This window comes from Oscarella lobularis, chromosome 12 (assembly GCF_947507565.1).
Source record: "Oscarella lobularis chromosome 12, ooOscLobu1.1, whole genome shotgun sequence".
In the NCBI taxonomy this organism is placed as follows: Eukaryota; Metazoa; Porifera; class Homoscleromorpha; order Homosclerophorida; family Oscarellidae; genus Oscarella; species Oscarella lobularis.
The window spans coordinates 1,235,050-1,256,943 of record NC_089186.1 but is presented as its reverse complement, the minus strand read 5'-3'; the positions used below and the strand labels follow the sequence as shown (position 1 = coordinate 1,256,943).

Below are 21,894 nucleotides of genomic sequence, written 5' to 3'. Positions count from 1 at the left end.
ATTTTAGGTTTATGGGACGGTATTGTCACATGGTCATTACGCTCAACAACACGTGCTCACTTTGGATCAGATGTCCGTCTCATCTGAGTGTCATTTTATTCCGCAGGTCTATTCCATAGAGTCAAATCGACAAGCATTTGTTTGAGAAAATAAGTTTATCTGTTTCTTAGGTTTTTTATAGATACAGATAATGCTTATCCAATTAATTGCACCAGTAACTCGTTTTACGTTTTCGCACCGAATTTGAGCGACAAGAAAAATTGGCTATCAAATTTGAAAAAAATCGTGGAGAAAGCGCGAAATGGCCGAGGCTTCCTGAGTGGAAACACGACCAATAACTCAAAATCACGATGTCAGGAATACCATTAGCAAAATCAGGTTTCAGCGAAGCCGAGTCTATGACCGCCTTATGAGGAACGCGTAAGATTCTTACATGAGGGCTCTTTCCTTAGAAAGTGAGTCAATAGACCATCATGATCTGAGTACTTTACTTCCTCTTCATTTAGGTTTCTCTAGTGGGAGCCATTTCAATTGCTGGGTATGGCGGTATATTTGCTGGTCTCTTCATTTCTTCTTGCTCATCCATTTTCAGCACAATCACCAATTAATTGTCTTTCAATGAAATCTCCTTACTCACAATTGCTATAAGAGTAGCAGATGCACTAAAAAACTTTCCTGTATTCTTTCTGATACTCTCCTTTGTAGCGAGGTCCCAATAAGGAACCCAATGTGACCGTTGTCCTCAACTACGTCATCGCTATTTTTTCTCTTCTTTGGTCACGTGAACGACCTCGCTCCTCTCCTTTTTTGCTCTGGAAATGCGTCCCATAGAGGGTCGGGATTCTTATGAGAAAATCCCTGATAAGGCAACAAAGAGTCCAAGCCCTGATCATGTAACAGAAAATAGCGGATCAAGGGAGTCAAATAGCTGATCTGCTTCGATTGTGCGAGGAGGAGAAGGAGGAGTGGACTCTGAAACGGCAGTCTGAGACACCAGTGACGTCATCGGGGACGCCCTCCGTTCAGCGTAAAGTACGAGAGCAGTAAAAACAAAGTCATAATTGATTTGAAAGGATATAGCACGGTATTAAAAGTCATCTCTTATTAAATAACATTTATTGCTGATTTTTCTTTAGTTGAAACTTTCGCTTGAATGTGTTAACGGTTTGACTGTCCTTTCCTCCAAAGACAAGAGCGATTGACTTCTAAGAATATTTCACCGGAAGTCATTGCAGTGACGTCGAGTGACGTGACCTTGGGCAGGCTAACCCTAAACGCCCTAAACGCGAAAGGGAAAGGGAAAGATCACGTGAGATGTCCTTAAGGTAACATTCTTACGATATTTTGCATTTTCGTCAGGCAATTCTATTTTCAGGAGGGAAAGACACCCTTATAATGCTCATTCCTCACTCGTTTTTTTACTCAAAACTTTGTAGGACAAACAAAATGCCTTGCATATGGCTGCACACAGCTCTTCAAGAATAGACAAGTTAATTATTGATCTATTGATTGAGAAGGGTTGTGACGTCACGTTGCAAGACAAGGTGACGTGTTCTCTTAAAATTAAAAGAATTTATAAATCAGAATTTTAGAACGGAGAGACACCTTACGAGGTGGCTGAAGATGGTGAAAGGAGAGCTCTCCTTCGACAGCATTTTGTACGTCATTCTTTTGATTGAGTTCTCGTATGCATTTGTTTTAATAGGACTCCCGATTTTTCGTTCTTTCTATCGCTGATCTCTTCATTTTCATTTCTTCCTGCACATCAATTTTCGGCGCAATCTTTCAAGCACCGCGTGTCTTTCAATGAAAATATGTTCATAATCCTCTTACGCACAATAGCTAAAAGAGTAAGCAGATACTCTAAAAAAACTTTTCTATTCTTTCTGCTACTCTCCTGTGTGCCAAGGTCCCAATAAGGAGCCGACTGTGGCCGTTATCCTCATTACGTCATCGCTATTTTATTTCTCGTTGTTGGTCACGAGAACGACCTCGCTCCTCTCCCTTTTCGCTCTGAAAATGAGTCCTATGGAGGGTCGAGCTTCCACAGCTCTGGAGCTTCCTATGAGAGAATCCCTGATAGGGAAACAAAGAGTCCAAGCCCAGATCATGCAACAGAAAATAGTAGAGTAATTGAAGATCAAGGAGTCAAATGGCTACTGTGTTTCAATTGTGCGAGGAGGAGAAGGAGGAGATCACTCTTAAACCCAGTCTGAGTTACCAGTGACGTCATAGGGGAGTCAATCTCGCCTCCGTTCTGCGTGAAGTACAACGTCATAATGAAGTTGAAAGGAAGCACGGTATTAAAAAGTCATCTCTAATCAAATAACAGTTATTGGGATTTTTCTCTGGGTGAAATTTCTACTGGAATGTACTCACTGGTTGACTGTCCGTTTCCCCCGGCAAAGCGGTTTGCTTCGAAAAAGGCGACATTTTGCTCTTATTTGATTGCCTTTTCCTCCGAAAGTCATTGCATTGACGTCGAGTGACGTCACGTGACCTCGTTAACCAATAGTGTCAGAGTGGGTTGAAGATTTCACTTGTTATGTATTTATTTGAGTTTTATCTTCAGCTTCAAGGAACGCCTTTGATGTTAGCGTGTTCACGTGTTGTCAATCGATCGAAGAAAGTTTGCTACTTGGGTGAGAAAGGAGTTGCGTTGCATTAGACGACGTTAGATGTCATTGTTATTGGCGAAGACGGTTTTGTTTTTTTTCCACTCAGCCCTCAAATGGCAACGTGAATAATGTTCTTTGATATCTTGTCATTGAGAGAGGCATGGACGTCGCATTTGCACCACATTTCGCATTTTTGCTTGGCAATTTTTTTTAGTACGAAAGACGCTCATATTGCAAGCCTGTCTTTGTTACCTTTTACTTAGCAACTAATTGAATCAGGGGCTGATATTTCTGCCTTTGACTAGGTTAGTCAGAATTGTCTCCGACGTACCCCATCGGCAATACTGTAGCCTATTTACATTATTTTTGGCAGTGGTAATCGTTTGTCTCCTAACTTGAGCGTTATTAGTTTGCGCTGTTTTTATTTCGTTAGAAAACCCTAGTAGTTGATTTCCGTTATCTGATTGATAAATATATCTTACATGTCTCCTGACGTCACCTTTGGAATGATTTTAAGCCGAGTGCGCATGCGTCTGTTCTCCTTTGTTGCAAATGGCTTCGTTCTTCTCTTCGCTGAAGGAAGTCTTCATGACGCGACTAGTAAGGACGCGTGATATCGAACACTAGTAAGGACGCGTGATATCGAACAGCGAGCATCGCCTTTGAAAAAGATATCGTCCGTGATCGAGCAATTGACCGAGATAATCGAGAAGAGAAATGAGGATGATTTGTGGAGTTTTCTTTCTACTCAAAAGGGTTTTAGATCGGAGCAGGTATTGAATAGTTGTGTTTTTGATTGCTGCACTCCGTTCATATTCTCCTTTTCGTCGTATAGTTCTACGCCGACCTTTCATTGCTTCACTATGTGGCGGGAAGAGAGTTTGAAACGTCGGAGGAAGCCGATGCTTGGCTCAGTTGTGCGCTCGAGCAAAGAAATCAGGACATTGAAAACAACTCATCAGGGGTATGAATGCGTTTTTGGATTGGTAAATTAAATTAATGCGTCGATGCAGATTGGACTCCGCCCACTTCACTGTGCTTGTGAGTGGGGAAATATTTTTGGCGTTGAATGGCTCGTCAGTCACGGTGCCAATGTCAATGTGAAAAGCGTCGCTGTATAAGCTGCAAATTATTTCAGATAGTTGCACTTGTCACTGTTCTTTAGGGTCGACGTACGCCATTTTCGTATGCCTGTGCAAGTTCCATTGACACAATGAAGAAAATGCGCTATCTCGAAGAGCATGGCTGCATTTTATCACAATCTGATATTGTGACAGAGTTGATATGATCGCTCTGGCTACAATATCTTTCAATTCTTAGGTTTGGGCTGCTGAAAATAAATTTTCGTCATCTGAAAAGGCGAACGAGATTTTTCATTATCTTGTCAATGTAAAGGAACTGCGTGTCAAAACTATTGAAACGATGGTGGTGTGTGATGTGCTTCGGTTGGTTAATTGTACAATAGTTGTTATAGTTTAAGAACACCCCTCTGCATCGTGCCTGCTCGGTTGGAAGCATTTATGGAGTTAAATGGCTCGTGGAACACAACGCTAGCATTAATAGCGTCAACAAGGTTAAAACAATTTCACTTCTGATATTTTTATTTTTCTTATTACATCTTCAGGAGGGCGCGACGCCTTTTATGTTGGCGTGTCATAGTTCCATCGATCGATCATTGAAGGTTCGTTACTTGGGGCGAAACAGCGCTGACTTTGGAGCAAAAGATAGCTACGTGAGATGTCGTTTACTTGCTACAAGTAGCAATGAACAAATTGCCTTTTTGTTCAGCTTGGGAGGACGGCTTTGTTTTATGCAACACGCCCCTTAAAGTGTGAAGACGATGCAAAAGATGTTCTTCGATATCTTGTCCTTGAGAAAGGCATTGATATAAACTTTGATAATGAGGTAGCATTCTTACAATATTTCTCATTTTTGTTGGCAATTCTATTTTCAGAAGGGAATGTCACCCTTGTTGTACGCATGTGATAAACATCCCTCTTTCTTCATCATTCAGCAACTAATTGAGTTAGGAGCTGGTGTTTCTGCCAGAGATAAGGTCGGTCATACTGTAATTCTTATTCCTCACTTGTTATCGCTTCATAGAACCAACAAAATGCCTTGCATATGGCTGCGAAGAGCCATTCAATAGACAAGTCAGTTATTGATTTATTAGTGGAGAAGGGTGTTGACGTCACATGCCAAGACAGGGTAACGTGATCTCATTTTAAATTAAAGCAATTTATAAATTTGAATTTAGTACGGAAACACGCCTTATCAGGTGGCACATAATGGTGAAATGAGAGCTCTTCTTCGACAGCATTACGTGCGTCATTATTTTCATTCAGTTACCGTATTTAATTAGCGTAATAGGACACAGCTCGATTTTCCGTTCTTCAACAACGAGAAGTGGTTCGTCCGGATTCGATCAAAGTCTGCGTAATTGGCAGCGAAATGGCGGGAAAAACGACGTTAGTGAATTCCCTTCTGCAACTCAACGAACCTCCACCCAAAGAAGACGATCGTACTCCTGGCGTTGAAATTCACTATTGCACAATTCCAAAAGTTGGCAAGGGATCGACGTGGGACTTTGGTGCCCAACCGACATTCCACAGTGCGCACGGTCTCTTTTTTCAACAGTCCAATACTTTGTTCTGTCTCGTCATTCCAATTCGAGAAAGAAAGGAAATGACTTCAGAATCGGTTCTTCGTCTTCTAGAAAAGGGGCGATTCTGGTGTGCGTTTTCTAAGGCAGCGTTGAGAAGGCTTCTACCTCACTTGACGTCACTTATCCGCCTCGTCGTGATTTTTAATCTTATTGGTTTCCATGACGAAATGAGAATCAACGTCAGTATCAGGCTCGATGAAGTCGTCGAAAATCTTCGGAAAGATTTTGAAGATACGTTTGAAATTTCTCACGTTATCAAAATGGATTGCAGTAAAAGCCAATCACGTTGCATGGATAGCTGCCGAAAAATACTGAAACAAATTCGTGAAGAAATGCTCAGGGTAATGATCACCCTAAGTAAAATAGACGTAGAGATTTATTTTTAGGAAGCAGATGATGTTCCCAAACTTTGCCACGCGATTGAGGAGTATCTTTCTCTTCCTGACGACAAGAGAAAGAAGAAGCCATTGGCCTATTTCCTGACGACTGATGAATTTGAGAATTGGGTTGCTAATGACGTCGGCATAAAATTGTCTGAGGAAGAGAAGAAAGTGGCAGTTGAATATCTTGACTCGTCCGGAATAGTAGGTATTTCATTGATTTTCTTCTTGTGTTGCCTAATATTTTGCATAGATTATTAATCTGGGTCGTCGAATTTGTATTCGACCTCTCTGGCTTTGTCGCAACGTGATTGGTCCTCTTCTCGCTTCGCATAATTTTGTATTTGGCCTGCCTTGTGAAAACTCCGGCAAGGCTTCCAAAAAAGACATGGGATCAGCTCTGCGACTATTTGAAAATTATCTTACAAAAAAGGGCACGCCGTCTCCGTTTGTCGTGACAGTAGACGAAGCAATTAAAGTTCTTATCGAACTCGATTTGTGCATTCAAGTGAAAGGAATGGACGGAGTGTATCAGATTAATGCTCTTAGTGATGAAGTTCCTAATGATGCTTGGGGTGAACAGTCGACGATGGACGTGTATCGTGGACAACCGTTCCGTTGACATCATCTCGCCGTCGGCATTTGCCGTCTTCCAATCGCGGTGCTCTCGTCTTCCGAATACAAGTTACGTGGCGTGGAAAGACGGGGTCAAATTGGTTAGGATCGTCGGAGACAAAAAAATCGAAAGTCTCATTGAATATGGAATAAAAAAAGAGCACTGTTGCATTGACATTATACTTCGCTGGTCAAGCAAAAGCACTGATCATGAAGTGGCAAAGCGGTTTCTATTCGAGCTAAAGGCGATCATCGCCACGGCTTGCGATGAAAGGAGCCCGGGAGTTATTCTAAACTGGTTCTATTTGGACAGTTCTCATCTCCGACGACTTGACGAAGATCCGGCTATGTACTCGTACAGTGAAGTGGATCAGAAGCTCAACGACGAAGCTCTTAATCACATCCTGTTTTCAAGTCGACCAGAGAAGCGTAATAATTGTCGTGTCCGAGACTTGGTGATCACTGAAGTTGAAAAGGATTCGTCAGAGGTAATTTATGATACATAGAAAGCAGACCTCACTGCATGGTTTACTTTTTATGCGTAGCCTGTGGTCTTTTCTGCAAGTCCCGTTGAAGCTAGAATCGATACTGGTACAGTACGGCTTGTATAGAATTATTCATTGTACACGTACGTGTATGGTCTTGTTTAGGCTCATTTCCTTCTGACGATGAAATCGTAACAGATAATTTAATGAGAGCATGCGCTGCCGTCAAAGCGTCCAAATGGGAAGACATCGGTGTTCTTCTTGGAATTTCTTCTGATGATCTCGATGAGATTCGTGACTCTACTCCCAGTAAGGTCTCTCGTATGTTCAAGGTGCTTGAGTCATGGAAAAAGCAAGACCCTTCGCCGACGGTAGGCAAGCTTTTAGCGCGGTCTAAGCAGGTTGGCGTCAGCCGAAGAGCTATCGTTGCGAAATATGAAGAGCTTTATGGTCGTAAGTAGCTGAATTGATAACTACTTTTTTATTTTGTCACGGTGTTACTTTCTGCTTTGTCCAACTGTTAGGTTTGAACGCTGCAGATCTTCCTTGTTTCGTTACACACATATTTAATATAGATTTCAATTTAAATATATCGTCACTTGAGTAAATGATAAACGCTGCGATTTTACTCTACTGGATTTTTACAGGGCTCCCCTGGGATTTTATAAAGGGCTATTTAGCGCGCGCAGAAGCTTTTTCATAGACATATTGTCTTCTTTCGGTTCCGACATCAGAGAAACGATCGATGTTGAGCGGAAATCTGACGAAAGGGCCAACTGCCAACGGAAGCACGCATCAACAAGGTGAGGCCTCCTAGGGGGAAGCACAGCCAATAACTCGAAATCACGATGTCAGGAAGAAGTGCCATTAGCAAAATCGGGTTTCAGCCAACCAAACGTGGCTGAATCTATTGCTGCCTTATGGAGAACGCTTAAGATTCTCACATGAAGGGCTTTTGAAGGTTGCCGTAGAAAGTGAGTCCAAACCATCCATGCCATCATGACCTAAGTACGTGATCTTTACTTCCTCTTCATTTAGGTTCCTCTAGTGGAAGTAATTTCTATTGCTGGTCTTTTGCTCATCCATTTTCGGCGCAATCTTTCAAGCGTCAGGTGTCTTTCAGTGAAAATTTGTCGATAATCCCTTTGCTCACAATAGCTAAAAGAGTAAGCAGATACACTAAAAAACTTCTCTGTATTCTTTTTTTATACTCTCCTGTGTAGCGAGGAACCCGCTGTGGCCATTATCCTCATCTACGTCATCGCTATTTTGTTTCTCTTTATTGGTCACGTGAACAACCTCGCTCCTCTCCTTTTTCGCTCTGGAAATGAGTTCCATAGAGGTTCAAGCTTCCTATGAGAAAATCCCTGAGAGGGCAACAAAGAGTCCAAGCCCAGATCATGTAACAGAGAATAGCGAAGTCATTGGAGATCAAGGGAGTCAAATGGCTTATCTGTATCAATTGTGCGGAGGAGAAAGAAGAGGAGATGACTCTACAACTGCAGTCTGAATCACCAGTGTCGTCATTGAGGAGTCAATCTCGCCCACCGTTCAGCGTGAAGTACGAGAGCAAAGTCATTATTCATTTGAAAGGGATAGCACGGTATTAAAATGTCATCTCTAATTTTTAAAAAAAGAAACAATTATTGCTGCTTTTTCTCTAGGGGGAATCACCGTTTGAACGTGTTCACTGTTTGACTGTCCGCTCCTCCGGCAATCATCCGAAGAAAAGAGCGATTGACTTTGAAAAAGGCGAAATTTCGTTCCCTTGTTCAACTGCATTCAACACCGGAAGTCATTGCAGTGACGTCGACTGACGTGCCCTTGTCAGTTACGTTTACTAACCCTAACCTCAAATGAGGCCAAATCGATGAACGAGCAACCTAGGAGCGTCGCTACAAAAAAATCGCTGCATTGTCTGGAAAATATGAGAAGTGCCTCGGACATTCACAAGAAGTCACTTCAAATGTAAGTTCCTAATCTCTGTGAAATCAATAGCGATCTACGGTATTTATTGTACAAACGGTGTGCAGAAAATATTAGCACGTGCTGTTCCTCTCGCAGTCGACATGAAAATAATTTTAAAATGTAATCAGAAGATCGATATCTAAAAAGTGAAAGATTTGGTGTTTTATGGAAATGAGAATCTAAACGTGGATGTGAATTCGATGTAGACGCACAATCTCCGTAAGTACATTGTCTTTTTTATTGTTGTTACTATTTTGTCCTGAGTGGCGCTGGCTGGCTGGCTTGAACGTTGTTCTTTACAAGAAGAAATTCTATACGCGAACGGAAACACGGGGGAAAAGTCGCTTCTGAATTGAAGGAATCAATGCAGGTTATTTAGCGCGCTTTGGCTCATCTGTGACACTTTAGTTAGCCTCGATACTCCAGACCCTCTCGCCAACCACACCCCCTTTAACGCGCGAGGGTCTGGAGTATCGAGGCTACACTTTAGTGAGATTCAGTAAGCCGAGTGCGCATGCGTTTCTCATTCTTTATTTTGCCATGGGTTCGTTGTTCTCTTCGCCGAAAGAAGACGTCAAGGGACGTGTAAGACTAGCAAGAACGTGTAGTGTAAACGAACAGCGATCGTCGCCTTCTAATGAACCGAAAACGAACTCGTAGAATCACCGAGCGAAAAACGCTGTTAATATTGATTGGCTGATTGTTGTCGGCAGAAACGCACACCGAAAAGGATCTCATCCGCGATCGAGCGATTTACCGGGATGCTCGGGAAGTTAGGAAATGAGGAGGAAGTGGTTCGTTTTCTTTCTATACAAAAAGGATTTCGATCTGATCAGGTATGAAATGGTTGCGTTTTTCATCGCTGCGCACCACTGTATTCTACTTTTCGTTAGTACATCCACGACTTGTCATTATTTCACTATGTGGCGGGAAGAGAGTTTGAGACGGCGGAGGAAGCCAATGATTGGCTCAGTTATGCGATTGTGCAAAAGAATCAAGACATTGACATGAAATCATATCAAGTATGATTACGTTTTTTGGATTGGTATATTAATTGATGCGTGAATGCAGTATGAATTCTGCCCACTTCACTGTGCGTGCAAGTGGGGAAATATTTTTGGCGTTGAATGGCTTGTCATTCACGGTGCAAATATCAACGAGAAAGCCAAAGTATGACGTGGAATTGATTTCATATGGTTTCACTCATCACTCTTTTAGGAAGGACGTACGCCATATTCTTATGCCTGTGCAAGTTCCGTTGACACAATGAAAAAAGTGGTCTATCTCGAAGAGCATTGCAACATTTCTTCACAAGAGGCTATTGTAACAGAATTGATATGAACCCTTTTGCAAATTTATATAACTTTGTAGCTTTGGGCAGCTGAAAATCAATTTTTATCATCTGGAAAAGCTAACGAGATTTTTCATCATCTTGTCAATAAAAAGGGATTGAGCGTCAACGCTATTGAAGAAGAGGTGATACGTGATGTGCTTTTGTTTCACTACATTGTGCAATAATTGTTATAGGTTGGGTTGACTCCTCTGCATCATGCCTGCATGAGTGGAAGCATATTTGGAATGAAATGGCTTTTGGAACACAACTCTGATATCAATAGCGTCGATAATGTTAGCAGATTTCACTTGTGATACTTTTATGCTTATTTCATCTTCAGTTTGACCAAACGCCTTTTATGTTTGCGTGTGGAAGTTCCATCAATCGTTCAACAAAAATTCGCTACTTGGTAGATAAAGGAGCCATCTGTCGAGCAAAAGATGACGTGAGATGTTGTTTATTTGCTACAAATTCAATCAACAAATCGCTGTCTTTTTTATTCAGAAAGGGAGGACGGCTTTGTTTCACGCCACCCACCCCTCAAAGTGTGAAGATGAAGTAAAAGATGTTCTTCGATATCTTGTCATTGAGAAAGGCATTGATATCAATTCCGTTGATAAGGTTGCATTCTTGCATTTTTTGTTTGTTAATCCTATTTTTAGGAGGGAAGGACACCCTTACTGTACGCATGTGATCAGTATCATCCTTCTTTCCTTGTCATTCAGCAACTAATTGAATTAGGAGCTGATGTCTCTGTCAGAAATAAGGTTAGTCAGAATTCTCATTTCTCAATCGTTCTCTATTCAAATCTCTGTAGAACAAACAAAATGCATTGCATATGGTTGCAGAAAGCTCATCAAGCGTAAACGCATCAGTTATTGATCTATTGATTAAGAAGGGTGTTGACGTCACGTGTCAAGATCAGGTGACGTGATTTTCTTGTAAATTAGAGAGAATCTATAAACGTGTAATTAAGGACGGAAATACGCCTCATCAGGTGGCACTTGGTGCAACAAGAGCTCTCCTTCGACAGCATTACGTACGTCTTCATTTTGATTCAGTTCCATTATGTATCTATTTTATTAGGACGCCGCCCGGTTTTCCGTTCTTCAACGAGAAACGGTTCGTCCGGATTCAATTAAATTCTGCGTAGTTGGCAAAGAAATGGCGGGAAAAACGACGTACGTGAATTCTCTTCTTCGACTCAATCAACCCCCACCCAAAGAAAAGGATCGCACACCCGGGGTTGATATTCATAATTGTGAAAATAAGGAAATTGGCAAAGGATCGTGGTGGGATTTTGGTGCCCAACCCACATTCCACAGCGCGCATGGGCTCTTTTTTCAAAAGTCCAATACAATGTTCAATCTCATTCTTCCAATTCGAAAGGGAGACGAGATGACGTCAGAAAAGAGTCTTCTAGAAGAAGGCCAATTCTGGTGTGCGTTTGCCAAGGCTTCATTAAGAACGCTTCTGTCTCACGTGACGTCGCTAATTCCATTTATGATAATATTCAATTTAATCGGTTTTGAAGAAAAGGCGGGAATCGAAGTGAGTTTCCAGATGAAACGAGTCGCCAGAGAGCTTCAGAAACTATTTGGCAATACGTTCAATATTGAAATTGATCACGTGATCGAAATGGATTGCAGTAAGAGCACTTCGGTTCGCATGGACGACTGTCGTCAGAAACTCAAGAAAATTCGTGAAAAAATGCTAGAGGTAATAACTCAATAATCTAAAAATGACTTTTTGACACATTTTGGTTTTCACAGGCAGCAGATGGCATTCCAAAATTGTGCCACGAAATTGAGAAGCATCTCTCTATTCTGGACAAAAAGAGGAAACGTCCATTGGCCTATTTCCTGACGACTGAAGAATTCCAAAAGTGGATTTCTCAAGAGGTCAAACTCGTTCTAAACGAGGACGAGAAAAAAGTGGCTGTTGAGTATCTTGACTCGTCCGGATTAGTGAGTGATTACGATTAGTTTTGCACAGATTACTAATATGTTTATATAGATTATTAATCTTGGTCGTCGCATCTGTGTTCGACCTCAGTGGTTGTGTCATAATGTAATCGGTCCTCTTCTCGCTCCTCCCTGGTTTCCAGTCGCCATGCAGACGGGGAAATTGGGGAAGGCGTCAAAGAGCGACATTGAATCGGCTCTGACGGCATTTGAAGACGACCTCATACACAAGGGCCGTCCATCTGCATTCGTTGTGAAAACCGACGACGCAATTGAAGTTCTTCGCTATTTGGATCTGTGCATTGAGCTGGAAGACGCCCCAGGAATGTATCAGATTCCCGCTCTTCTCGACGATTCTATTCCTCCTGCCGCCTGGGTTATAGACGCGACGCTGGACGTGTATCGTGGTCAACGATATGAATGTAATAAGTCGGTCGACATCATCTCACCGTCGTCGTTCGTCATTCTTCAATGTCGTTGCTCTCGTCTGACGGACACAAGTGAAGAGCTTTGGAAGAACGGCATAAAGTTAGTGAGGATTGTCGGTAATAAAGTAATCGAGTGTCTCATTCAATTGGGAATAAAGAAGGGACGTCATTGCATTGACATCGTTTTTCGTTGGTCCAGCAAAGTCAGTTGCGAGGCCGAAACGAAGAAATTCTTCAATGAACTGAAATCGATGATCGCTGAAGCGTGCGATGAACGAAGTCCGGGAGTTATTCTCAATTGGTTCTATTTAGACAGTTCTCATCTTCAGCAACTCAACGAAGATCCTGCTATTTATTTGTCAAGTGAAGTCGATCAGAAAGTCAATGCGAAGGCTTTGGATCACCTCTTGTTTTCCGCTCGACCAGAAAGACGTCATCGTTCTTCCGTCAGAGATTTAGTGATTCTATCTGGTTTCACTTCAGGTATTCATTTTTTGGCGAGTATCTTTTCTTTCTAATAGTTGTTATTCAGGTACTTTTCCTCCTGACGATGCTCTGGTATCAGACGATCTGATCACAGCCTGCGCTCACGTCAAGGGTTCATTGTGGGAAGATCTTGGCTCCTCTCTACATATTGATGAAAATGATCTTCAATATGTTCGCGAACAAATTCGTCACGACTTTGCTCGTATGGTCAAAGTGTTGAAATTGTGGAACACTGCAAAATCACCTACAGTGGGTCAGCTTCTAGGATTGTTTGATCTGTTTGAAGTAAATCGAAGGGCAATCATGTCGAAATTTGAATTGCTGTGTGGCAGTAAGTAGATATCCTCTTTCTTATTTTGTTTGTGAATGGCTGTCTGTCTGGGACGTTGCATGTAAAATTTTTGTATGTTTCTGTAGGTGAGGCGAATGAAAAATCGGTGTGCTCAATGCAAGTTATTTAGCGCGCTTTGGCTCGTTTCGCTTCTTCGTGTTTTCTTTCGATTTTGATACAAGAGAGGGCGATGTTCAAGCGTAAATCGACGCGACGACAAGACGGAAGTACGCATCAGCAAGGTGAGGCCTCATCGAGAGGAAACACGAGCCAAACACATCGGAATCCCACCTCCAGGAAGAAATCCCATTGGCTCAATCCGATTTCAACCAATCGAAAATCGCCGGAGTACAAGGCCGCTTCCAGGGAGGATGCGTAAGCTTCTCGCGGGGCCCCCCATTCGTGGAAAAAAATCGAAGCGCGTGCATTTCCGCGCAGACGCTCCTAGTTCCGGGCCGAATTTTCATCCGCGAGGGAACCCTACTCAAAGTCTGTCGCCGCGGTCCAAAGCCACGACACTTCTTCCTGACGTTTTGGTAAGAAAAGAGCGAGTGGGCGTGGCCCGATTATTTCTCTTTGAGAATGTCTTAATTAATTATAGGTTTATGGGCACGTGGTCATTACGCTCAGCAACACGTCTTTATCTTGGATCAGATGTCCGTCTCGTCTGAGTGTAATTTTCTGCCGCAGGCCTATTCCATAGATGAGAGTCAAATCGATAAGCATTTGGGTGGGAAAATATATAGAGTTATATTTATCTATTTATTGGGCTATTTATAGATACTGATAATGCTTTTCAAATTAATCACACCGATAAATCTTTTCACGTTTTCGCGCCGATTTTGAGCGACAAGAACAATTGGCTATCGAATTTGAAAAAAATTATGGCAAAAGTGCAAAAAGGCCAAGGTCAAGAATTAATTAAAACTCATAAATCTTCTTAATTAATTAATAATTTTAGAAAATGTCAACTTTTTACTCATGCTGTTTGGGTCCCGGACGGAAAAGTCACGGATGGCGAAAAGCGAAATTCTCAAAATTCAATAGAAAAGTAAACATACCTAAAAATCGATGATATTAATCTTTTTATTTTAGCATCACTGTCGTAATTGTGGCAAAGTCGTCTGCTCCACGTGTTCGAGTCACAAAGTTGATCTTGTTGTCTTCCAAAGCAAGACGCCGAAACCGGGTGACGAACGTCTTGAACGCGTCTGCAACGAATGCTACAACTCGCTCGAGAAAAAATCAACCAACACAAAAGGCAAGATAAATAAATAAATAAAAAATAACAATTAACGCTTCTATTTTCTCTGTCTTATGTAGCAGAAGACGTTGCTTCTCCTAAATCGATTACAATCGTCGATGCGAGACCCATGGCTTCATCCAAGGTAGTCTCTAGTAATGATTGCATAGTTAGGGGGCATTGAGTGGGATTCTATTGCGATTTCGTTGCGTATGGACTTCTCGGCGAAACGTCATGGGAACCAAGTGCGTATTCAAAATAAATATATGCTTTTATTTTTATTCGTTCTTAGGTGGAGACGATTCCACGCGCTCCTCCGCGAAAGAAGAAGCAGGCGAAAGAGGAACAGGTAAGTGGGGGACAAATTATTGATTCAATAAGGAAATTAACGTTCTCAGGAGAACGACGCGAGGATTTGCGTCAAATGCGATAAGAAGGTTATTTTCGGATGTGGGATGACGTAGATTCGCTAATTTTGGAGTGTAGCTCAAAATCGGCGAATTCGGATTTCTCGACAAGAATTGCTACTGCAAGGAACACTTCAAGGCAAATACGAAGAAATGCAAGAAGATAAACCAGCTGAAAAACCCGTCCCCAAACCGCGACCCCGAAAGGAAAAATCCGAAGGGGGAGACGAAAAAACGAGTACGTGCACTCGTAGTCAGTGTGTTTATTGTTTAGAGAAGTCGCGTTCCATCAGGCGTCCCGGCGATAGAATTGCTGATATGACATCACTCATCTCTAGAGCTTTTTTAGGATGGATGTACGCCATATTCTTATGCATGTGCAAGTTCCGTTGACACAATGAAAAAAATGCTCTATCTCGAAGAACATGGCTACATTTTGTTACCATCTGATGTCGTAACAGAATTGATATCAACCGTCTCGCAAGAATAACTTTTGATTTATAGGCTTGGGGAGCTTAGAATCAATTTTTGTCATCTGACAAAGCAAACGAGATTTTTGATTATCGTTTTAATGAAAAGGAATCAGCGTAAATGCTATTGAAGAAAAGGTGATACCAGATGTGCTTTTGTTTGCTACATGTGCAATGTTTGTAATAGTATGGCGTCATGCCTGCGGGGGTGGAAGCATTTTTGGAATGAAATGGCTTTTGGAACACCGCGCTGATAACAATAGAGTCATTGACACGTATCCTCTTCTGGCGCTAAAAGTCAAGCTGAGTGGCAGACAAATCTCCCTGGTGCTCTGTTCACTCATGGCTGTCATGGTCGTCCGTTGCCGTTAAAGGTGATGACCACAGGGACGGCGAATTAAGAGAAAATTGCGATGCAAATCCTACAGGCTTTCGTATAGCGAAAAAAGGCTGTAAACGAGATCGACGACGCGAGACACTGGCGATTTAGGGCCCTGCGACTATGCATCATCTCTCAAGTGAAAAAAAACCTTCAAAATCGCGTCAGGCAGGTCTCGTTTGGAACTGGTAGTTCCAAAGTTAAACGTAGCCAGGACAAAGCGGACAAGCAACGCGAGAAACAGAAAGCGTTATGTCAAATGGGGACGTCGACAATCCAATTCTACGTGGAAGCGACGACGTCACTGCCACAACCGACATCGTCGCAGCGAGCCTCTACGATGCCATGGTTGCTAGAAGGCGGCAGCACCAAAGAAGGGACTCTGCGCAAAGCGATCCCAACCTAAACACGCCCAGAAGTGACCTTCGACGTCATCGTTGTTCGTCACCCGTGAATCTGGAGCCAAACCTTCATTCATCGACCTTATGTAAGTACTTTTTCGGTGAGCGTTCTCTGTACGCTGGCTATATGGCAGCAGCTGATTGAAGTAAAGCCAAAGGAAGTTGCACGAAGTGACTCATTGCATGACGTCACACCGACCTAACGTGTACGTACACAGGAAATAGCTCTCCAGTACATCACATCAATGGAGGAGACAAGATCTTCCGCTCCGGAGTCGACTCATAACGCTGGGATTCTCTCTCGAATCTCTTCTTACCGTCCACTTATTCTCGTCGTCGCCTTCATCTCCCTCTTCCTCCAATGTTTACTCAACTCCTTCATCGTACCGACGATCGCCGCATTCCTTAACGAGACCGAGACGTCTATCCGCATAGGCGTCCTCCTCGCGACAAACTCCTTCGCAACGATCGTCGCCAATCCTTTCGTCGGCTACATTGTCGACTACCACGGCACAACGGGACCCCTACTCTTCGGCTTCTTCATCTTCGCCCTCGCCTCCTTTGTTTCCGCCTTCGCCAATCTCATCGTATCAAACGTCGGGAAAATGTACTACGTTCTCATCGCATCTCGCGCCGTCCAGGGCGTCGGCGAGTCTGCCGCCTTGACCGCTTCCCTCGCCGTCATCGCCGATCGCTATCCAGACCAGGAGGAGCGCGGCGCGGCGATGGGGAAGATTTTCACTGGAGCCGGACTGGGTCTCATTGTCGGCTACCCGTTTGGAGGCGCCTTTGCCAACGTGCCGGGCGGCGTCGACGCCGGCTGGAAGTATCCGTATATCATAACGGGATCCCTTGCAGTTTTAGCGTTAATTCTTTCCGCCCTTGTTCTCGTGGGCGGAAACAAATCGCCGCGTAAAAGCGACGAGAAGCCCACATCAATATGGGTCCTCATGAGAGATTCTTACATACTCGTCGGTTTTTTTGCGCTCGTGCTTACTGCTGCCTCTCTCTCCCTCACCGAACCCATACTGCCAACGTGGATGAAGAATAATTTTCACGATCCGGAGGCGACGCCGTCGAGGGTCAGCTACATTATGGCGGCTGTCTCACTTGCCTACGTCTTCGCCGCTCCGGCCGCCGGGAAGGTGCCGAGTAGGTGGTGGTGGCTCAGTGCTATGATAGGGATGATTCTCATTGCTGTTGGAATGGCGCTGCTGCCTCTCGTCGCTCTCTTTCACAAGTATAATCTCTATATTTCTCTTGTGCCTCTCGTCTTTATGGGAGTTGGAGTGGGCGCGGTTGACGCTGCCATGAGCCCCCTTCTCGGTATGGTTGCCGACGTTCGCTATACGTCCGTTTATGGAACTGTCTATTCGATTGTTTCAACGGCGTTCTGCGTCGGCTTTATTATCAGTCCGATATACGGTTCGGCTGTGGCGAGGTACGTTGACTTTGGGTGGGCCGCCTGGTCCGTTGCTGTTGCAACGTTTGTGTTCGCCTTTATGCTAATCTACATGAAAGACATTAAGAAGCGCGGAGGAAATAGTGGGAAGGAGACAGAGAACGAAGAAGTTAATGAAAAATCTCCTCTGCTTTAGCTAGTGTTGCTAAAGCAGTGTTGACTTTTCAGCTGGGTAGACGCCGGTGAAACTTTATTGGCAGCAGCTGACGCAAGGCAACTCTACTAGGCCAAACAACATAGAAGTAAGGGAAAGAAGAGCGTACAACATAATGGAAAGAAACATGCATTCAGATTAACACACCAATCTTACATACAGCACGCAATGCAGAGGCAACAACAACAGCAACAGCAACGAGTAGGCACATATGAAGGGTTTCCCATTAGAAGAAGAAGACACATGTTGTTATAATTAATTTGATGTGAGACCGGTAAGTCGGCTATCAAACCACGTTTCCTGCTTCGGAGCAAATTTTCTATACTCGCACGAGTCTCCCGCAATGCGCTCACGAAGGACGCGAACCGTTTCCTCAACCGTGAGCGAACTGCCCGGACATCGCGAAGCCAACACGTGATCGAAGAAGAAACGTAGAAGGAGAAAACGATCCATTTCGGCGACAACGACGGCGCGGAAGCCAGCGACGAATGCAGAAAAGGCATCGGTAAGCGTATGAGCGATAGGGTGCCCGTTTTTCGCGATAAAAAAGACGAATTCCTCCACCCGGACGTCACCGATCACGTTCGCCTCGTTCTTTTTGCTTAGATCTACACCTGCGAAGCGCTTTCCCATCGAGAACGTGCGCTCAAGTCCGAAGAAACCGTCCAAAAAGGTGCGCTTTTGTGTTATCCGAATAAATTAGCGTTTTTCTCCTGAATTTTGGCTCGCACGAACCGTTTAGCCACGCGGAGTTGTTATACTAGCCTATTACAGTAGATCTAGCGCGTTTATTTGGATATTCGCGATGTCGAGATTTTTAGCGTCCCTGATAGCACACGTTTTTGGTGATTTGGGTCATCTCTCCGATTCTCGATATTTTGTTATGAAATTGTTGGGATCAGTTGCCTTGTTGATTCTGTGGTACCAAATTGACCTCACGCTTTTAATTTTGGCTAATATTGGACATTTTATTGCGGGTATTGATATTGGCATATGGATCAGTTCCCTCCTCCACAGCGTTTCTACGTCCATGTACAGCAGCGAAGACTATAGAATTTCATTAGTATCGAATTTTGCTTTGATTTCTATTTTGAAGGCATCGATCAATCTGACGATATAGATGAAGAAAGAAGCAGAAGTCGACGAAGACGTCACCCTGGGGTGAAAGTCTCCCTCCTTGTGGGCTGGAGGTTAATATGCGCCACCCTCCTTGGCGGCCGAAGGCTAATCCGCCGTTCCCCTGTGAACTTGGATTAAAGTCCACTGTGGGGACTGCAGTCTCAGTCCCACCGCTTGGCCTCCTGGCCAAGCGGCATCGCAGGACAACGACGACGGGAGGAGGACGAAGAAGAAACGAGAACACTTAATTTCAATTTTTTAATAATCGGGATATTTCAATAAAAATTTTTTGCCGTAATTGTACCTACTTTCACGAACACGCGAGTAGGGCGACACGTGAGACACAGCGTTTGCGGAAGGGACGCGCGCTCGCTCATGCTCCGGGAGTGGAGAGACATGCAACCGCGTGGAAAACGCGAAGCGTCAACGGAAGGCCCGCGCTCGCGCTCATGCGTCAGTTTCAGGTAACGCGACGCGTGGGATTCGCGCACTACACAGAAGGCTAACTGACATCTCTTGTCTCCATACCTGGAGACCAAGAGAACGACGCACCCAACTACACAGTACCATGCATTATAAAACACACGCGAAGTTCTCAATCTTGAGCTGTCTTCTTTCTTCATTCCTCGCCTGGCAATATCGTGCCAGTCAATAGAAAATGATAAAGTGACTGAAAATGCTCACCTTTGCAAATCGATGTCCCAGCTGAATTTGAATTCTTAGAATTGTGCTTTAAAAACAACATAAATGAATAATTAAATATAAAGACACCTGTAAAAATATATATTTAAAACAAAAAGCCGATGAACAAAATCAAAACCTGTGAAAAAATGAAAAACCTGCAAATAAATCAAAAACCTGCAAATAAAAAAACCTGTAAAAAATCAAAACCTGTGAATAAAATCAAAAATCTGCAAATAAAATCAAAAACCTGCAAATGAAATCAAAAACCTGCAAACGAAATCAAAAACCTGTAAAAAATCAAAACGTGTAAGAAGAATCAAAAACCTGCAAATAAAATCAATAACCTACTAGGCTACCCTGAAAAAAATAACATGATAAAGCCTAGATTACCTCATTAATCTATTGAGCTAAAATATGCCTATATTCTAATCACCCTAGATTACCTTATTAATCCATTAACCTAAAATATGTCTATATTCTAATCAACCTAGATTACCTCACAAGTCCATTGAAACATGGTCTAAAGCACGTGGCGGCTGCTAGCTAAACACGTGAAGGGAAGGAGCTACAAGCCTACTACTGAAACCGCCCTACCCTTCTAGCAGCCGCCAACTAAAACCTTAGTGCAAGGGAGAGGACCCGTGCAAACTAACGTAGTCGCTGTGATGATGCAAACCGAGCACGTAAAGAATAGACCGCCATTACATTACGCCTAAGTGTTGTCCCGCTACACTCTCTGCAACGTACACCATTGGGCTTCGTGCGCTGCCACCGCTACCCGCCCCCACTCGCGAACCCCAACCCGCCCTCGATTAGACTTTTGGAAACCAGACCTAAAGGTTAGACTGTTGGAAATTTTTCTATGCTCGCGAGCGCGAGCAGTAGCATCGCAGGCAGTCAGCGCCGTGTATGTTACAGGAAGCCCCGCCCCCAAGGTGCACGCCTACACCACTGGGGTCCCGAAGTGATTGCGAACCTGTTCGTCGCGTTGGCCTTGTGGCACTCTTTCGTCGCCGAACAAGAAAAAAAGGAGATGGAAATGATATAAAACGAAGCGCGGGCGCACGCGATGAGGGATCGCCGAAAGGCGAGTGGATTACGCGCGTCGCGTCCCCGCGTCACCGAAAAACAGTCACGCCGACGCTCGTTCGACGCCGCGCGACGCTGCTCGACGCCGCTCGATGCCGCTCGACGCGCCGAGCGGACGCGACAACGCGTTGCGCGGGCGAAGCTGTAGATACGGGAAGCGTGCGCTTACCAATTTTCGTCGACAAAGTCCAATGCGAGTGGCATGCGCTTCACAGCTGCGATAGAGTCGCTGAGATGAGCGTTCGGCTCGGTTAGCTGGGCTTCGGACTTCTGTGTGCTTCGGAGAAAACACTTCAGACTATAACCCGAACACTAAACACCTTGCGACCAATGAGAAGAGCGCACGTGAGCGAGGACACAAGTATGCTCACGTGAAAAACTAGCAGATTAGTTAATTAATTAATTAAACATAGTTCAATCACATAGTTCAATCACGTTTTAGATTTACATACAAGTACAGTGTATCATCATATTTAAATCTTTGAGCTCTCGGGTGAAGTCATCGTCGTGGGTTTGAATGATACAGAAGCGTAGTTATATTTTTCCAAATCGTAGAACGATTGTGAGCGTATAGTTTCGTTTTTCTTCTCGTTTTTTTATCGATGCGTTCTCTCCTTTCTAACGTACGTTACAGAATGCCGGAATCCACGATCACTCGTGCTAAAGGCTTTCGAAACGAAACTCAGCGTCGATATGCCGAAACAACGCGAGGTTTCGCACGTCGTTCTTCGCCGACTTTGAGAAATCGGCGGGGCTCCCTTTCGAGCAAGTAATTAGAACCATGCAGATGCCGCACGTGGGAGGCAAGACGGCGTAGGAGGTTGAGAGGGATGTGCAAAATAGCCCCTGCCGACACAATCGGTCTGGGGAGAGCGTACGTCTACGCCACTTTCGTGACTAGAGTATTCAACTTGAGACGCTCTTCTTCTTCTGCGCATACGATCCTCCGCATGCAGTTCGGAAAATAGCTGCCGATTTTCGCGACGCTTTTTGAGCGAATGTACCTTTCGTTGGCGCTGATCGAAGCCGCCCTCCCGTAGATGGCCAGGTATAGTGCGCGGCCAATTGAGCAGACTGTGTCGCTTTCTGCGTTGAAGATCTCTGTTGCCCAGTCGGAAGTCTTCGGATGCCAGCCGTGAACGCGGAAGACGGCGTGAAGGCGAGCAGAGCGTCGTCTTGAATTTAGAAAACTGCAACTTGATTGTCAGCCTAA

At 43.9% G+C, this 21,894-nt stretch overlaps 2 protein-coding genes and 2 long non-coding RNA genes across 17 annotated transcripts; all 4 read left to right on the top strand.

Moving 5' to 3' along the window:
* The first annotated feature begins 193 nt into the window (after positions 1–193).
* LOC136193479 (uncharacterized) lies at positions 194–3,102 on the top strand. Of its 3 annotated transcripts, none has more exons than XR_010671343.1 (8): positions 194–455; positions 507–650; positions 706–1,084; positions 1,137–1,325; positions 1,376–1,544; positions 1,593–1,658; positions 1,706–1,850; positions 1,910–3,102. It is a non-coding gene; the product is annotated as an uncharacterized lncRNA (long non-coding RNA). The 3 variants fall into 3 exon arrangements; XR_010671344.1 differs by having other exon boundaries at positions 507–1,084; positions 1,910–2,522; positions 2,573–3,102; XR_010671342.1 differs by having other exon boundaries at positions 507–1,084.
* Positions 3,103–3,150: 48 nt separating this feature from the next.
* On the top strand, positions 3,151–7,378 carry LOC136193705 (death-associated protein kinase 1-like). Of its 4 annotated transcripts, XM_065982645.1 has the most exons (18): positions 3,151–3,218; positions 3,269–3,391; positions 3,454–3,582; positions 3,632–3,733; positions 3,784–3,888; positions 3,939–4,046; positions 4,093–4,191; positions 4,243–4,350; positions 4,407–4,523; positions 4,573–4,674; positions 4,722–4,826; positions 4,876–4,941; positions 4,989–5,624; positions 5,670–5,867; positions 5,917–6,766; positions 6,824–6,869; positions 6,929–7,216; positions 7,288–7,378. In XM_065982645.1, exons 1-15 carry the CDS (start codon positions 3,171–3,173, stop codon positions 6,283–6,285), a joined length of 2,415 nt encoding a protein of 804 aa, XP_065838717.1. In that variant the 5' UTR covers positions 3,151–3,170; the 3' UTR covers positions 6,286–6,766; positions 6,824–6,869; positions 6,929–7,216; positions 7,288–7,378. The 4 variants fall into 4 exon arrangements, with proteins under 4 accessions (XP_065838717.1, XP_065838716.1, XP_065838719.1 ...); XM_065982644.1 differs by having other exon boundaries at positions 6,929–7,378; XM_065982646.1 differs by having other exon boundaries at positions 3,166–3,218; positions 3,290–3,391; positions 6,929–7,378.
* Positions 7,379–7,492: 114 nt separating this feature from the next.
* LOC136193657 (uncharacterized) lies at positions 7,493–9,042 on the top strand. Of its 2 annotated transcripts, XR_010671409.1 has the most exons (6): positions 7,493–7,566; positions 7,619–7,737; positions 7,802–7,929; positions 7,987–8,366; positions 8,428–8,731; positions 8,797–9,042. It is a non-coding gene; the product is annotated as an uncharacterized lncRNA (long non-coding RNA). The 2 variants fall into 2 exon arrangements; XR_010671408.1 differs by having other exon boundaries at positions 8,428–9,042.
* Positions 9,043–9,243: 201 nt separating this feature from the next.
* LOC136194316 (death-associated protein kinase 1-like) lies at positions 9,244–19,206 on the top strand. Of its 8 annotated transcripts, none has more exons than XM_065983395.1 (32): positions 9,244–9,316; positions 9,445–9,567; positions 9,625–9,753; positions 9,803–9,901; positions 9,950–10,054; positions 10,103–10,207; positions 10,259–10,357; positions 10,405–10,509; positions 10,569–10,685; positions 10,727–10,831; positions 10,882–10,989; positions 11,041–11,103; positions 11,151–11,783; positions 11,837–12,031; positions 12,081–12,939; positions 12,989–13,273; positions 13,360–13,515; positions 13,571–13,648; positions 13,712–13,809; positions 13,875–14,003; positions 14,054–14,182; positions 14,235–14,324; positions 14,369–14,534; positions 14,597–14,761; positions 14,809–14,865; positions 14,915–14,953; positions 15,003–15,161; positions 15,217–15,374; positions 15,428–15,531; positions 15,581–15,767; positions 15,822–18,294; positions 18,396–19,206. In XM_065983395.1, exons 1-17 carry the CDS (start codon positions 9,272–9,274, stop codon positions 13,401–13,403), a joined length of 3,219 nt encoding a protein of 1,072 aa, XP_065839467.1. In that variant the 5' UTR covers positions 9,244–9,271; the 3' UTR covers positions 13,404–13,515; positions 13,571–13,648; positions 13,712–13,809; positions 13,875–14,003; positions 14,054–14,182; positions 14,235–14,324; positions 14,369–14,534; positions 14,597–14,761; positions 14,809–14,865; positions 14,915–14,953; positions 15,003–15,161; positions 15,217–15,374; positions 15,428–15,531; positions 15,581–15,767; positions 15,822–18,294; positions 18,396–19,206. The 8 variants fall into 8 exon arrangements, with proteins under 8 accessions (XP_065839467.1, XP_065839471.1, XP_065839470.1 ...); XM_065983399.1 differs by having other exon boundaries at positions 15,581–17,877; positions 17,927–18,294; XM_065983398.1 differs by having other exon boundaries at positions 15,581–18,294; positions 18,396–18,462; positions 18,886–19,206.
* Positions 19,207–21,894: the final 2,688 nt, after the last annotated feature.

What these genes read in the sequence shown, in the direction of transcription:
- LOC136193705 (XM_065982645.1), top strand. Translation starts at nt 3,171, where the DNA reads ATGGCTTCGTTCTTCTCTTCGCTGAAGGAAGTCTTCATGACGCGACTA. An exon ending in TTGGAGCAAAAGATAGCTAC is followed by an intron (nt 4,351 to 4,406) that starts GTGAGATGTCGT and finishes CTTTTTGTTCAG; the next exon opens with CTTGGGAGGACGGCTTTGTT. An exon ending in ATCTTGACTCGTCCGGAATA is followed by an intron (nt 5,868 to 5,916) that starts GTAGGTATTTCA and finishes TATTTTGCATAG; the next exon opens with ATTATTAATCTGGGTCGTCG.
- LOC136194316 (XM_065983397.1), top strand. Translation starts at nt 9,272, where the DNA reads ATGGGTTCGTTGTTCTCTTCGCCGAAAGAAGACGTCAAGGGACGT. An exon ending in AAGGATTTCGATCTGATCAG is followed by an intron (nt 9,568 to 9,624) that starts GTATGAAATGGT and finishes ACTTTTCGTTAG; the next exon opens with TACATCCACGACTTGTCATT. An exon ending in TCTATCTGGTTTCACTTCAG is followed by an intron (nt 12,940 to 12,988) that starts GTATTCATTTTT and finishes GTTGTTATTCAG; the next exon opens with GTACTTTTCCTCCTGACGAT.